At 47.3% G+C, this 14,020-nt stretch overlaps 1 protein-coding gene across 3 annotated transcripts in view; it reads left to right on the top strand.

Annotated features, from left to right (window-relative positions):
• FAM219A (family with sequence similarity 219 member A) overlaps positions 1–14,020 on the top strand; it is a 92,581-nt gene that overhangs the window by 38,981 nt on the left and 39,580 nt on the right. For all 3 annotated transcript variants that reach the window (XM_088520157.1, XM_088520158.1, XM_088520159.1), the window contains exon 2: positions 13,483–13,582. In XM_088520157.1, coding sequence (XP_088376283.1) covers positions 13,483–13,582 — 100 coding nt within the window. The remainder of the gene's footprint in view (positions 1–13,482; positions 13,583–14,020) is intronic.

Genomic DNA, 14,020 nt, shown 5'->3' on the forward strand with positions numbered 1-14,020 from the left:
GGACAGGTCGGTTCTTAAATCCTGCTGGTTTCTGTTGCTTGCGAGGGATCGCGCAAGGAGCCTGATACCCAGTCAGTCGGGTGTGGGGGAGGGCAATTGGGGAAGTAACAGCAGGTTTTGTGTGAGCAAGCCCAGAGAGAGCTCAGAGATGGATGGTCTTGCAGATGCCTGCTGACACCTCTGTCCTGGCGTGCCTGCAGCTCCATATTCCTTTTTCTGGATGTGTGTGTACAGAAATATGTAAATGTATGTATGTATATTTTAGATTGGGATGATCTAAAATCAGGATGTATATTTCAGATCGCAATGACTGGAGCAGCAAATTTGAACCCAAAGAGTAGACATTTAGCGAGTGAAAGAAACTTAGCAAACTGAGAAGATTTGATCAGAGAGCGAAGCTGGCAAAACAAAAGCCCTGGGTGGCTCTGAGCCGTCTGCCTTCCCCCGGGAGCCTGAGGACAAGGCTTTGGGCTTCATTGTGTCACCACGACAGAAGGAGGAGCAGCCCAGAGGGACCCAAATAAGCATAAAGGCAGGGAGCTCCTGTCTGAGCCTGTCCCTGGAGCTGGGAGCAATCTGCGTGAGCAGGCCCTGAGGCTGGGGTTGTTGCAGCCACCCTTTCATCTCTGTGCTTGCCTAGATAGCTTCCCCCTTTGGCTCTTTGTGCATGCAAGGAGCTTCCTTGCCCTCCTGTTTGCAGCTCATGAGGAGTTTTCTCTGTGCTTGCTAATCATCTGGTGCGTCTCCTCCAAGGGGGCCCAGGCGACATGGATTTGGGCACACGAAGGGGCTGCCTTCACAGGAGAACCGCGGCAGAAGCTGCTTGGCCCCATTGCTCGTTCTGGTGCTGTCGCCAAACGCAGCCACATGGAGACCAGCCCCGCTGCAGGAGGGAAGCTAATTCCTCTTTAAAAATGTTCCCTTCATACCAGCAGATAGGCCTTGGCTACCTGTGTTTCAAATCATTCCCACCCAGCCAAGTTTATCTGAGCATTTGAGGCATATTCTGCTCTTTGCTCCCGTTTTCTACATTGTGCGAAAGGTGACAGCGCCGGACTGTCCCCCCAGGGCACAGCCAGGAACATGGTGGGTGTTGTGCCAACTGCTGGATTTAACCCCAGTGTGACACAATCCTAGTGGCGCTTGTCGCTCCTCAGCACAGCGTCCGGCAGCGCTGTGGCACGGAGCCCCTCGCTGTCTCCTAAAGCAAACCCTGCCGCAGCTGAGGGAAGCAGGGGAGCCAGCCTAGCCTCCCTGCTGGCAACAGGAGAGAAGATAAAAGCTGCCGCTTCCGGAAATAAAAGTGTTTTTTTCCTCAGGAAGCTTCATCTTGCACTTTCTTTCAGCGCTGGGCAGAGGAGAATCGCATCTGGTCTTTGGAGACAAACATTTATAAGCCAGGTTCATAAAATCAGCTGTTTCCCTTTAAGTCAGCTCCTGCGCCTTGGGTTCCCTGATTAGTCACATAATGAGGATATTTCTAATACAAACGTATCAAGGGAGAGCTGAGCCAAACAGCATCTTATCAGAGCGGGATCTGTATCCTCTTGCATGCTAATTAGTCCCTGAGACAAGATGAGGAGTGGAGCAGGGAGGCAAGGAGTGAGCTGTGATTTTTATAAAAGCTGCAGTGGTCGGTGTCCTCCAGATTTCTCATGTATGGCTTGAAAGCTGGGCCCGGGTAGAGAGAGACTTGAGCACGGACGTGTTTGCCTTGTTGCCGATCCTGCTGCCATTTGCCAAGTTGTTTCTGTTGCAAGCTTGGCTGAACAGAAACTCTCTCCTTATAAATACGGAAATGGGCCAGTTGAGCTCTCCCTCTCTCAGGATAAGTTCAAAGCCTTGTGCCAAAGAGGATGAGGCTGCTGGGTGCTCTGCTTGGCGCCTTCGTTTTCTGTGCTCACCGGTAACACGTCGTTACTGGAATCCATCTGTGCAGGACGGCCCCTCAGGCCGTGTCCAGGGCAATGTGCTGAAAACCTTCAGCTGGAGCCAAGCTGAGCCGGGAAGGTAAGGAGGAGAGAGGAGAGCGCGGCTGCCGCCCGAGCTGGCCTCCCGCAGGCACTGGCATTACCAGCCAAACCACCACCGAGCTCTTCAGCCTGCAGGAGGGGTCGGGAAGCCGAAGTTTGGAGAGAGGTGTGGGCTGTGCCTCTGAAAATGTGTGTATGTATACATATAAATATACATGTATATATATAAATATAAATAGGTGATTTGGCCAGACATTAGCAGAGCAAGCGGGGGCTACACGGCTTTCACACTCTCCATGGTGCAGTTCCCCACTCTGTCCAGGCTAGTATGGTATCCACCACGAGATCTCCACAAGTCTGCAGTGTGCCAAACATGGCTGGTGTAAGGGCCTTGGGTTGCATTGGAAGAGTCCGTGATTTTAGTCTTGTTAAGCAGTTCTGAATGCCACTGAACATCCATTATTTCTGAGAAGAGTGATGCTGCTCCTTCAGAGCTTTGTTTAGATCCCGCTTTGCAATGTTCTCCTCTCTTCCATTTTCTCTGCGTCTTTCTGGGACAGAGGTAGCTTTAGTGTTGAACAAACGCACATGGATTTGTTCTTCTGTTCAACCTCCTGACTTTGCATTTGCTGTGCAGCCTTCCCAGGATACTGAGTTCTTGAGATTTCCAAGCTGTTGACTTCCAGCTGGTAACTCTTTTCTGGACCCAGTTTTCTGCAAGTGGTTGAAGGAAGGCACGGTGCTTTCCCGAGGGATCTTGTGATCCCTCCGTATTCTTGTTTTTGAGAGCACACCAAGCAAACTGGAGCTTTACAAACTCAGCTTGGCTGAACAGCAGCCTAACCAGCACACCTTGTCTTGAAGGGTGATAGATCTAGCAAGTGCAAACTATTGTGCAGTGGAAAAGAAACCCTCTGGACATGACCCCAGAGGCTAAAGAAAGGTTTTGCACTTTCATCATATTTCATTTTCACTCCAGAAGTGTCCAACATGAAGCTGACAATTGACAGGCAATGTTTTTGGTTGCATGGATCTCACTGTTGACTGAAGACATAAGCAGGTACACCCAAAGCCAGGCGTATCTGCACTCTCTGAAAGGCAGGGGTTTACTAGAGAAAAGAAAGCTGAAAATAATTACTGGAAAAGGAATGAACAGGAGGAGCAATCAAACAGCTTAGAAAAAGATCTGATAGAATGCATAAAAGAGACTAGAATATCCTAGGTTCAAAAGACAAGGCCTCGTTCATCTTGCATGAACATGTGAAAAATCATCTGCCTTTCTTTAAAAGAAAGAAAAAGCCCTAACTGTTACCTGGAAAAGAGTAGGTGGCCCCAGGGGTATGCTAGTAATAACAGTGCTGCTGCCACCCTGATCTGTTGAAAGGAATGGGTGTGGGACCATCCTGGCCTTTTCCTGCTATTGTTCCCATGGCCGGACACACCGAGAGAGCCCAGCAGAGTAGGGTTTGCCTGACCTATGGACATGGTCATCCCGTCCCCAGGGCACGGGAAGGAACTTACGTCACTGGAACTGGGCTTTCCTCCTGTCACTGTGTCATTCTGGGACATTTCTGTCCAAACACATAATCTCTGTGGGACCTGCTAGAGCCAGCCAGCACTTTTAGTGTTTCCTTCAGGCAAGCTTTGATCTCATCTATCATGTACAGCTGCAAGAGCCTCGCGTGGTGCAGGGAGGCCTGAGGCAAGAGACGCGGCATTGCAGCACTGATGGCACTGCTTATTTTGCACTTTCCTAGCCTATTTCTCGGGGTGTTAGCCATCCAGGGGAAGAAATCCCAGCTCCTCTCTGGCACATGGAAGAGACTCTGGTTGCCTTTGTTTCTGGTGGGAAATACGTTCTTTAAAACTACTTTTGTTCTTGGTGATGCTCCTTTAAGGCCTTAGATGGTTCACGTGTTTGAAAGAAGCTCTCAGCGCAACACAGGAGCATGAACACGGTAGCTGACAGATCCTGCCATGCTCTCTCAATCTGTGCAGAGCTCTGGGGCTTGCTGTAGGACATGGTGAGAGCTCTTAGCTGGGAGCCCAGACTCCTGCTCCTGCCTACACATGGGCTGATCCGCATCTTGACTTTTAATCATTTTTTAGGATCTCTTCCTCATGAGTTGAAGTCTAAAGAGCAGTTTTAAAGTTGTTCGGATGTTTTGAGTGGGATCCTGGTTTTGGATACATGCCCGCAGCTAAAATGGCTTTAAAACAACTCCTAAGGAAATTCTCTGTGTTACTTTATTGACTTGAAGACAAATATGGCTCATGTTGGACCTTGGAGGGACAAAAACTTTACATATGTGCATCCTTTACAAGAAAGGAAATGTTTTGGTAGTAAAGCATCCTGAAAACATGCCTCAGTTATCGCTGCTTTTGAGTGGTTCTTGTGTGCCAGCCACTGGGCTGCAGGCAGCAGGGAGCCCTGTGTGGTATCGCTCTGATTTGCCATGTTAATGACCCAATTTAAATCACGTAAAGTTAGGACAAGATACCAAACCCATAAAGGGCTGTGGTAATAGTGATGATGCTTAGGCACATGAGAAGAGCCTGGAGGGAAATATGGTGTTAAATATACTCTGTCATGATGGAAAGGAGGGGTCCAGGGGCTGCTTGTGCGATTGGTTTCTCTGAGGGGACTCTAACAGGAATCGTGTAATTACTCCCATCTTTTTAATTTGTCCCTCTGTTGCTTTTCCAAACTATTTGTGTGCTTACTGACTTGGCACTTCCTCTCTTATATTAGACTCCCAGGATTAGACATACATGATCATCTTGAAAAAATGAAGAAGAATAAAAGATTGTCTCCCGAGTGTCGCAAATGCTGTTTTGTTTAGGAAAACAGATATCTGAAACTTCTCATTCACTTCCCACCACTTATGCCTTTTGGCTTGTTGCATTCACAGAATCACAGAATGGTTGAGGTTGGAGCAGACCTCTAGAGATCATTTAGTCCAACCCCCCTGCACACGCAGGGTCACCTAGAGCACGTGGCACAGGGTGGCATCCAGGTGGGTTTGGAGATCTCCAGAGAAGAAGACTCCACAACCTCTCTGGGCCGCCTGTTCCAGGGCTCTGTCACCCTCATTCGGCTCAGCTTGAAGGGACTCGGGCACCATCCAGGGTTTCGGGGAGCACCACAGGCCGGCACTTCTGTGGCGTCCCCGACACCTGCCCGTTTGAGCAAGCCAAGAGTCCTGGTTCCCTGCCAGTGAGCTGAGCTCTACCCTGCAGGTATGCAGGGTGGAAGGCAATTGCAACGCTTTTGAATATGCTCTTCAATTCTGCTGCAGTTTAATTAAGAAGACTTCAGGTTTGAACCATGCAGCACTGCTGGCTTTTCAGTTGCAGCAAAGCAATGACTCCAGATGCTGCTTTCACTTATAAATGGATCTGTTTTAAAACCTGCATCCTGTAGTGGCTACTGCAGACCTAATTTCTTACTGTTAAATAAAATCTGTTCATCAGCTGCTCATAACAGAGAAAAGAAAACAATGTTGTACCTGGTGCCTTGGCACAGCTAGTGGAAAGTCAATAAGGAGTTGTTTATTGCTTTTTAAAATGGAGTCAGTGGCTCTCAAAAGTATTTCAGTGCATCATTCACCATGTCACCAAAATGCCACTTATTTTCACTCAGATAGAAGGTAGGGGTGCTGAGATAAGTGGTTAGTGTTTTGAATCCAGCAGCGTGCACATGTTGCTGCAAAGTGCACACTGTGGCTTCCTGGGAGCCTTCACTTCGGTCACCTTGTGATTCTGGAGCTACCCGAGTTCTTCAGACTCGCACAGGTGACACTTCCTTCCTACTTCAGCTCACCGAGACGTAAGCGGAGGCCTGTCAAGTGGTCCTTGAAAGTGCTTGGGGAAGTCTGGAAAACCTCTTACTCCGAGGATAAGTAGGTGTTCTGCATAAATGAAGCAGAGTCCTTTCCTCTGAGGATGTCTGGGAGTCATCCCAAGGGTGGGTTGAAGAGAAAGGTTTGTAGCCAGGATGTGTGTGACCTCTGTCATCCTGTCTGGAATGGGTCCTAGATGGATTAGTGGCAGGAGACTGTAGGAGACTGTGTCAGGGCATCAGTTCCCCCCTTCGCTGTTCAAAAGAGTCTGTGGTCTCATTAGGCCGAGCTCTGAGTCTCAAAGTACCTTCGACTAAAGTGGAGCTCAGAGCAGCCTATATTTCATATAAGTGTGAAATTTCTCTAGAATTTGAGAATTTTTCCAAGATGGTACTTTAGAATCAAAATTCACAAAAGTAGCATGAGTTCCTGAACCTTTTCTTGTTGTTTAAATGTCTTTCACTAAGACTCACTTAGGCATGACTCCACATCTATTAAATGTTCCACAAGAAAACGAATGAAAAAAAATCCAAACCAAAACCAAATCCTTGTCTTCAAATATGTAAGAACTCTGTGCTGGACCATGGTTAGCTGGGAATGAAGGTGAATCTGCATCCAGAAGTAAAAGGATGAAAAAGCTGGGTAAGACTAACAACTAGAGGAAGACATAAAGGAGGGCTGCATAGAGCCTACCAAGGTCATGGACCCAATCACCTTGCTATAACATTACATCACCTTGTACCAGAAGCAGATCACCTCTACTGAATTTCTACCTGACAAGTCTGTCTTGCCTACCTAGACCAGCTGATCTACCTGACCTGGGCTTTAAATCCTCCAGGAACCAGAATTCCACAGCTTCATGGGCAATTGGGTGGTTCCTCAGTCTTACGCCTGTACACTTTTCCCTAATATTTCCTTGCAACCTTGATGCAATTTAAGGTACTCAGTACTTGTTCCCTTAACCAGAAATGTGGAAAGAATGTTGCTTCTTTTTTTTTTTTCTTGGTGACCACCTTTTCTGTATCTGAAGACAGCAGTTACATTCCTCCTTACTATTCCCCTTCTTCCCAAAACAATCCACCTCTTCCAGTGTCCCTTGATGCTCATAACTTTCATGTTTGTTGGTTTTTTTTCCATCGGAGAAGTGAGGGGATCGTATCTTTCATGAAATATGGGCTCCAGAACTGACCGTTCAGGCGGGAGTCCGGGGAATGGGAGTGGAGCATGGGAGAGCCTTTGGGGAGGTTTGCAGGTTACATTCCCACCTGACATCCCCCTCTGACACTTGCCTTTCTCTTGCAAAACACACCATTACTGACCATTATATAACTTGATGCACTGTAAATCTCATATGCTCTGTGCCTCCCTTTTATGGTGCTTTTCACATGAACATGTGAAAAACATGGACAAGTGCAAGGTCCTGCACCTGGGGAGGAATAACCCCAGACACCAGTACAGGCTGGGGACCGAGCTTGTGGAGAGCAGCTCTGCGGAGAAAGACCTGGGTGTCATGGTGGACGACAAGTTGACCATGAGGCAGCAGTGTGCCCTCGTGGCCAAGAAGGCCAATGGGATCCTGGGCTGCATTAAGAAGAGCGTCTCCAGCAGGTCGAGGGAGGTGATCCTGCCCCTCTACTCAGCCCTGGTGAGGCCGCATCTGGAGTACTGTGTCCAGTTCTGGGCTCCACAGTACAAGAGGGATGTGGAGCTGCTGGAGAGAGTCCAGCGCAGGGCTACAAGGATGATCAGGGGCCTGGAACATCTGCCCTATGAGGAGAGGCTGAGGGAGCTGGGCCTGTTCAGCCTGGAGAAGAGAAGGCTGAGAGGGGATCTAATCAGTGTATATAAATACCTCAAGGGAGGGAGTGCAGAGGATGGTGCTGGCCTCTTTTCAGTGGTGGCCACTGATAGGACTAGAGGAAATGGCCGGAAACTGAAACATCAAAAATTCCATAGGAACTTAAGGAAAAATTTCTTAACAGTGAGGGTGACAGAGCACTGGAACAGGCTGCCCAGAGAGGTTGTGGAGTCTCCTTCTCTGGAGATCTTCAAAACCCGCTTGGATGCAGTCCTGTGCCACGTGCTTTAGGTGTCCCTGCGTATGCAGGGGGGTTGGACTAGATGATCTCTAGAGGTCCCTTCCAACCCTAAGCATTCTATGATTCTATGATTCTATGATTCTATGATTCCCAGTGAGTTTTTTTTGAACACTGTGTTTATAGACATTTAAGGTTTATAGTGTTGTGATACTTAGAGGCTGCAGAGCCCTTTAGTGCAAAGCACTGTATGTTCATGCTCATATATACCCTCCTCTGTAGATCACAGTCGCTGCCCAGAAAACCTGCTGTCTAAAGTTGCATTATGGCTTGAGGTAGAGGGCATGCACAAATAGCATATCAGTTTTCTGCTTTGGGAGCAAAGAGACTGAAGGCATAAATATTTATTAGCAAGAACAATTTCCTACTCCAGGAGTCCGCAATGACAACACAGGAATGAGAGAAACCCCTTGAAACCCCATGAATGTACCCCCTGTATTTGGGGTACACATGGTTTCTCACTTGTTATTCTGTTCGCTCAATCAGTCTCTCGTGCACAGAACACATATCAAATTTTCAAACTCGGTGCTTGACTTGGAAAATAAGCAAAGCGCTTGAGCCCGTCCTTTCTCGTTAGCGTTTGCCGGCAGCGCCAACCCGCGCGGGCAGCTTGGTGAGGCAGGAGCTGCTGGGCTGCCCGCGCTTGTCGCGGGCCTGGGCGCCAGGGCTCGCAGGGGCTCGAAGCTGAGCATGGGGAGAGCAGGTGGCCACCAGCTGCCACCCGGAGACGGCAAATTAAGGAGCACTTGGCAGGCAAGGACCCGACTCCTGATAATCAAGTCAATGTGTCTGAACTGGATGGAGAAGTGATGGGTAGAGCCCTTTATGTTAGGTCTTTCCTTGGGATTTGAGGGTAAGGGCAATCTTCTCCCGCTGCCTTATTGCAAAACAGAGCTACTCTGATAGTCATGGAATTCCTCCTAGAGAGCAAAGCAGTAGCATTTTTCTGCAGCTATGAACGTGACTGATCTTGAGGATTGGGAAGGATGGGCAGACAGAGACATCAGTTTTCAGCTATACTATACGCCAGAAAGCTATATATTATCCTGTACTACATAGTATGCTCTGCTATGCGCTTGAAAGCCACAGAAACTGCATGTGCATCATCATGGGCAGGAGTCCTGGGCAGTTACGGGGCAGATGGCAGGGGGCTGTTAAGCTTGCAAGATGTCAGAGGGCTGTGAAGAAAGGTAAGGAAGGGGCATTTTCAAAGATGCTTTACAGGTGTGTGTGTAGCTAGAGCCCAGCTCCATTGTTCAGGTAAAACAGTGCCCAATTTGTCAGATGTCTGGAGATATGTCCCGCTACTGTCAGTACGGGCTTTTGGAAAAGGTAGATGGCAATAACAGAAAAAAGACTGGCTTCGTGCATTAAAGCAAATCTTTGTTTCTTAGTCTTCTTTCTCTGCTAAGTATTGCAGAAAGGGAAGGAGGGAAAATGGGAACAGAAGAAAAACACTACTGAGTTACAGTGATTTTTGCTTTTCCCTGTGCCCCTCTGTACCAGCAGGTCACACTACTCCTGCTCCATGAAGGCTTGCTGCAACTCGTTTCTGATGTTCGGAAATGACATATAGCGCACGGCAGGACTGCAGTACCTAGCAGGAGGGCTGAGCTTTCAAGGTCCATTGTGTCAAGCCCATGGACTAAGGCAGAATAATCCGGAGCTGCCCCGGCATTTGGATGCTGCGGTTGTCCATGCCTGGTTAAGCCGTGATCCTGTAGGGAGAAAACTTTGATTAAACTCTGGCCCCAGCCAAGCATTCTCACTGTGGCCTGATTGAATGTAGCTTTATCCCTAGGGATGAAGACATAAGGAAGGCTCAGGAACAGAAAAACTTAAAATGTATTAAATTCTCCGAGCCATTTAGAGCCCCTGCAGCTGCAGCTCAGCACTTGCCTTTTGATTGGGAGTGTTGTGTTCCAGCTAGCAAGTGGAGAGACATCACATCATCTGTGCTGGGACTGGTCGCACCACAGAGCTATAATTTTGACATTGAGGTCTCAGCTGAATGCCTCAGTCTAGGCATTCAAAAAAATAAAAATAAAATCACAAAGCAAATTCTAATAGCAAAAGCGCGTGGTGACATCTCAGCGTGCTCACAGGCACTCACAAGCAAACGGCTAATTAGTCTTTCTCTGGGCAGAGGAGGTGTAGGAGCGAAACGCTGGCATTCAGGAGGCACAGAATCGAAGGGTGTGCGCCCAGAGAGAACCCTCCAGCCAGGCTGCCCTGGGAGTTCAGTCGGTCTCGCAGCCCGGGTTGTTAACCGTGGAGCCCTGTGCACTGCTGCAGAACGTACAGCAAGTGATGGGCAGGAAATAGGACAGGGCCTCCGAGCTCACCGGCTGGGGTAGGGGCACTCTGACGCTAGGGAGGTTTTCTCTGGCCCAGCTCGGTTTTACTTCCCTTTTAAGCTTTAGAGGGAGAGGGCCTGGCCTGTGCACGGCCATGACAGCGGACTCGGGCTCTGCGTTTCCTTTTGATCCCTTTGCATTAGTGATACATCCCTGCAAGGCAGGTACATGTTTCCACACGAGTCTGCTATGGAGGTGCAGAATGGAGGAGGAGAAGTGTCATTCCAAACCGTACAAGTGAATTCCCGGTGCAAACTGGCTTTGCTCTGGGCTCTGCTGGTGGTTCCTTCATTGCTCCAACCTTCCCTGATGCCATGTGAAAGGCTGGCCCACATGGAAGCTCACAGGTCCCACAGGAGTGGGAGTCAGGCGAGGAAGGCAGTACGCAGCCATCGGACCATGTTCTTTACCACAGCATCTCTACTGCCTGCATGTGGCAGGTTGTGGCTCCAAAAGTTTGTGCGGCACCATCCAGCTCTTGGAGTCACACGCTTTAAAAAGCTGTGTCCTGCCTTTTCCCAAAGCATCAGGCCAAAGGTGTCCATGTTAGAAGCCTGGACCCAGGTCATGGCTGCCAGTTAGACCACTTTACACATCCCTCTTGGTGAAGCTCTGTCGTGGCTGAGAAACCACTGCCCCTCCTGCGCTTTGGCCATTCCCAGGAACATCCTTTCGTGCCCCCTGGATTCAGGTACAGCCCCTTCAGCCAGGTGTATTTGGGAGACTGGTCCCGTGTTACCGAGATCCTGCGGGAATGAGTCTTCAAATGAAATCATAAAAGAGGTTGACACCAAAAGTAGAAATGGTCAGTTCAGCTCAGATTAAAGGTCTCACCTACCTCAGTCACCTCCAGCAGGTCAGGAACAGAGTGAACCTTTAGTGTTCCCTGCAGTTCATGCTCCAGCCTCCAGGAATGGATTGCTCAGGGGCTGCCTGGGCCAGTAGCAGAGCTTTTGTGTTTGATACCCCTTGATGGATTTTTTTTTCCGTTTATTTATCTCACCCTTTCCCAAGGCTTTTTGAGCATCCACAGTACTACGTCAGGGTTGCAGTGCAGGGTTGGTTTTCAGTGTCTGTGTATTAATTGACACTTGATAATGCAGCATCAGACCTGTGCTGTGGAAAAGAAAGGCAAGAGCTGATCCTTGTTCACATCGGCATCTCCTTCAGAATTATTTAGACTTCTCCCAGATTCCCCCATCAAGCTGAAGGAGTCTAGTCTTAGCTGGACATCTAATGATAGAACTGCATGGCTTTGATTAGCCTGGTCCCCTGCTCCGAACCAGAACGTGGAAAAATGTATATTGGATTGGCAGGATGGGGAGTCCTGGAGATGGAGACACAGGGTTACATGTATGTGCACTGCTGCTATGAGGTTTTCTGCATGGCTTCTGCTCCTTTCCTGATTCCTGTCTTGTTCCACTGCTGCTGAGAACACAAAATTAACCCAAATCGTTGTAACCCAAATCTCTTCTTTGAGCAATGGTAGCTAGCAGAGCCACGCATTTTCATATGCAAAATTAGTATTTTTTTTTCTGTGTGCCATACTTTTATCTTCATTTAATTTCAACTGCACTATTATTGCTCAGTCGTTCTGTGTTATTAAAGATCTGGTATTTTTTCTTCATAAAAGTAGAACTTTTACCTTAGAATTCATGCGGTTCATCATTTATCCCTAACTGTGTTCTCCTGGAGACCACCTCATTTGTTTGCAGCCGGCTCTAACCTTTCTCTCCATGTTGTTAAACAACTACTCCATTCCTCACAGCGTGGCTGCATTAATGGGAAGAAATCCTGCGTGGTTAAAAGTTATTTATTTCATGTCATTGAATGTAAAGTCTTGCAAACACTGTCCTTTTTAAGTACTGTCAAAAAAAGTCATCTGGAGAATTCAAAGAAGCAGGGCTGCAGTAAAACATTATCACGCTGTGTGTTATTTGTTACATTATTTGACCAGTTTCTGTAAAAACAGAGCCTAATTGGAAAACTGCATTTTCACAGCAGAGGGAAGACACTAGGGAGGAAGAGAGGGCCGTTCACTGAGAGCAGGTAGAGGTGGCCCCTTGCTTTGAACCTCTGGCTTCTTACATACAGGTGTCAGTGCCAGATGATGCATTGCATTTTTATAGAAAAATCTGTGATGCAAAGTCTAGAAATAGAGAGATGGAAAATCTTAATTAGCCAACTTGGAATAGTCTTTTCTGATAGTTTGTTCTGTTTAAGTGGTGGTTTCTTCAGATACTTGGAATCCAGTATTGGATATATGTTTTCTCTGCACAGTTACAGTTATATATATAAATTAGATTTTTTATATATATATAGATAGATCTTTAGTGTGTATAAATATAAATATCTTTAGTGTAGTTTCTAGCTTCTTCTAGGTGGGAAGAATCAGAAGCGTTTGACAGCCAATTTTAATTTTCACTATGTGCTAAATAAAGGCAATTCTGTTTGAAGCTTTCAGTGAAAGGATTTTAATATTTTTATCCTGAATTGGTAGTTTGTGAATTAGAGGATTCAGAGAGAGGTTACACCACAGAGCACAACACGGTCTGGACTGGAGTGGCTGCAGGGAGGCCTGTTGGAGCAGACTTTGTGTTTTGGGGGCTTTTGCTTTAGGGAGGATTTCGGTGGTGTTGTAAGGTGCTGTGTTGACAGATGTTGAAATTAATCTTCTCATTTAGCCTCAAAAGAGGTCCAGCATGGGGAGTACAAACTTTCTCAGTTTTCCCCAAGAGGGACCAGAGGTTGAATGCTCCTACTCACGTTGTTCCTTCTGAGCTGAACTTCCACACAGCCAGCCAAGAGCTCTTCAGTCTTAGGTATAATGTTGGCTGGTCAGCTTTGTACTGGGCTGAAGCCATGAATGCATTTCATACCAACAGACCAAATAGTTACTGCATGGAAAATGGTTTGCGACTATTGCTAGCCCAAGTTGAATTTGAACCAATGACTCTCCTCTCCATATTGTATTCCTGGTGTCATCCATCATGTAGGTCTGTTATTGAAGAGGTCTTACGGAGGTCTTTAGAACATACCCAACTTGCTTCCAAAATTCTGTCTTTTGTCCCTAGATTTCAGTGATTTGAAACACAAGCAGATTCTCTGCTCCCTCCAAATGCAGCTGGGGACTCCTGGAAGAGCCAGTTAGAAAAATGACTGCTTAACTCTTTATCTAAACCCTGCTTTTTTGTTTTGTTTGCTTTCTTAACAGGATCCAACGGCTGCATCAATTTCAGACAGAGATTGTGATACGAGAGAGGGAGAGACTGTAGCCATGAACTATAAGCCGTCCCCTCTTCAGGTAAAATTAGGTGAGTATTCGTTGATGGAGAATGAAAATTCTGTATACAGGACTTGGAAGTATGGTGTGGTGCTAGCACAATCCTAGGCAGATTTCCATATTTATGGCTGAGCATGCGAGCTCAGCTCAGACAACTCACAGAGCAATTCATTGTGGTGACTGTGCTGCTCAGAGAGCCAATCTGCAAGCATTCAAGGACTTTGTATTTTGGTGATGGGATGGAGACTCTCTTTTGAAAGGAAGGCCTAGTTTTTCACCTCTACAGACTTTTATCAGGTAAGATGAAGGCTTGGTCAGAAAAAGAATGAAGGTAGTGAAGAGGGACAATAAAAAAGATGGCCACAACTCAGAATTTGGTAAAAGATTACCACTGTCAGCATGCCATGTGCCACCAGAGTCCTATTCTGCTGCCAAGAGAGTTCTGTAATGTTATTACAGAACATAGTGA

This window comes from Tinamus guttatus, unplaced genomic scaffold (assembly GCF_059628265.1).
Source record: "Tinamus guttatus ecotype Peru unplaced genomic scaffold, ASM5962826v1 Tinamus_guttatus_pri_ptg000081l, whole genome shotgun sequence".
In the NCBI taxonomy this organism is placed as follows: Eukaryota; Metazoa; Chordata; class Aves; order Tinamiformes; family Tinamidae; genus Tinamus; species Tinamus guttatus.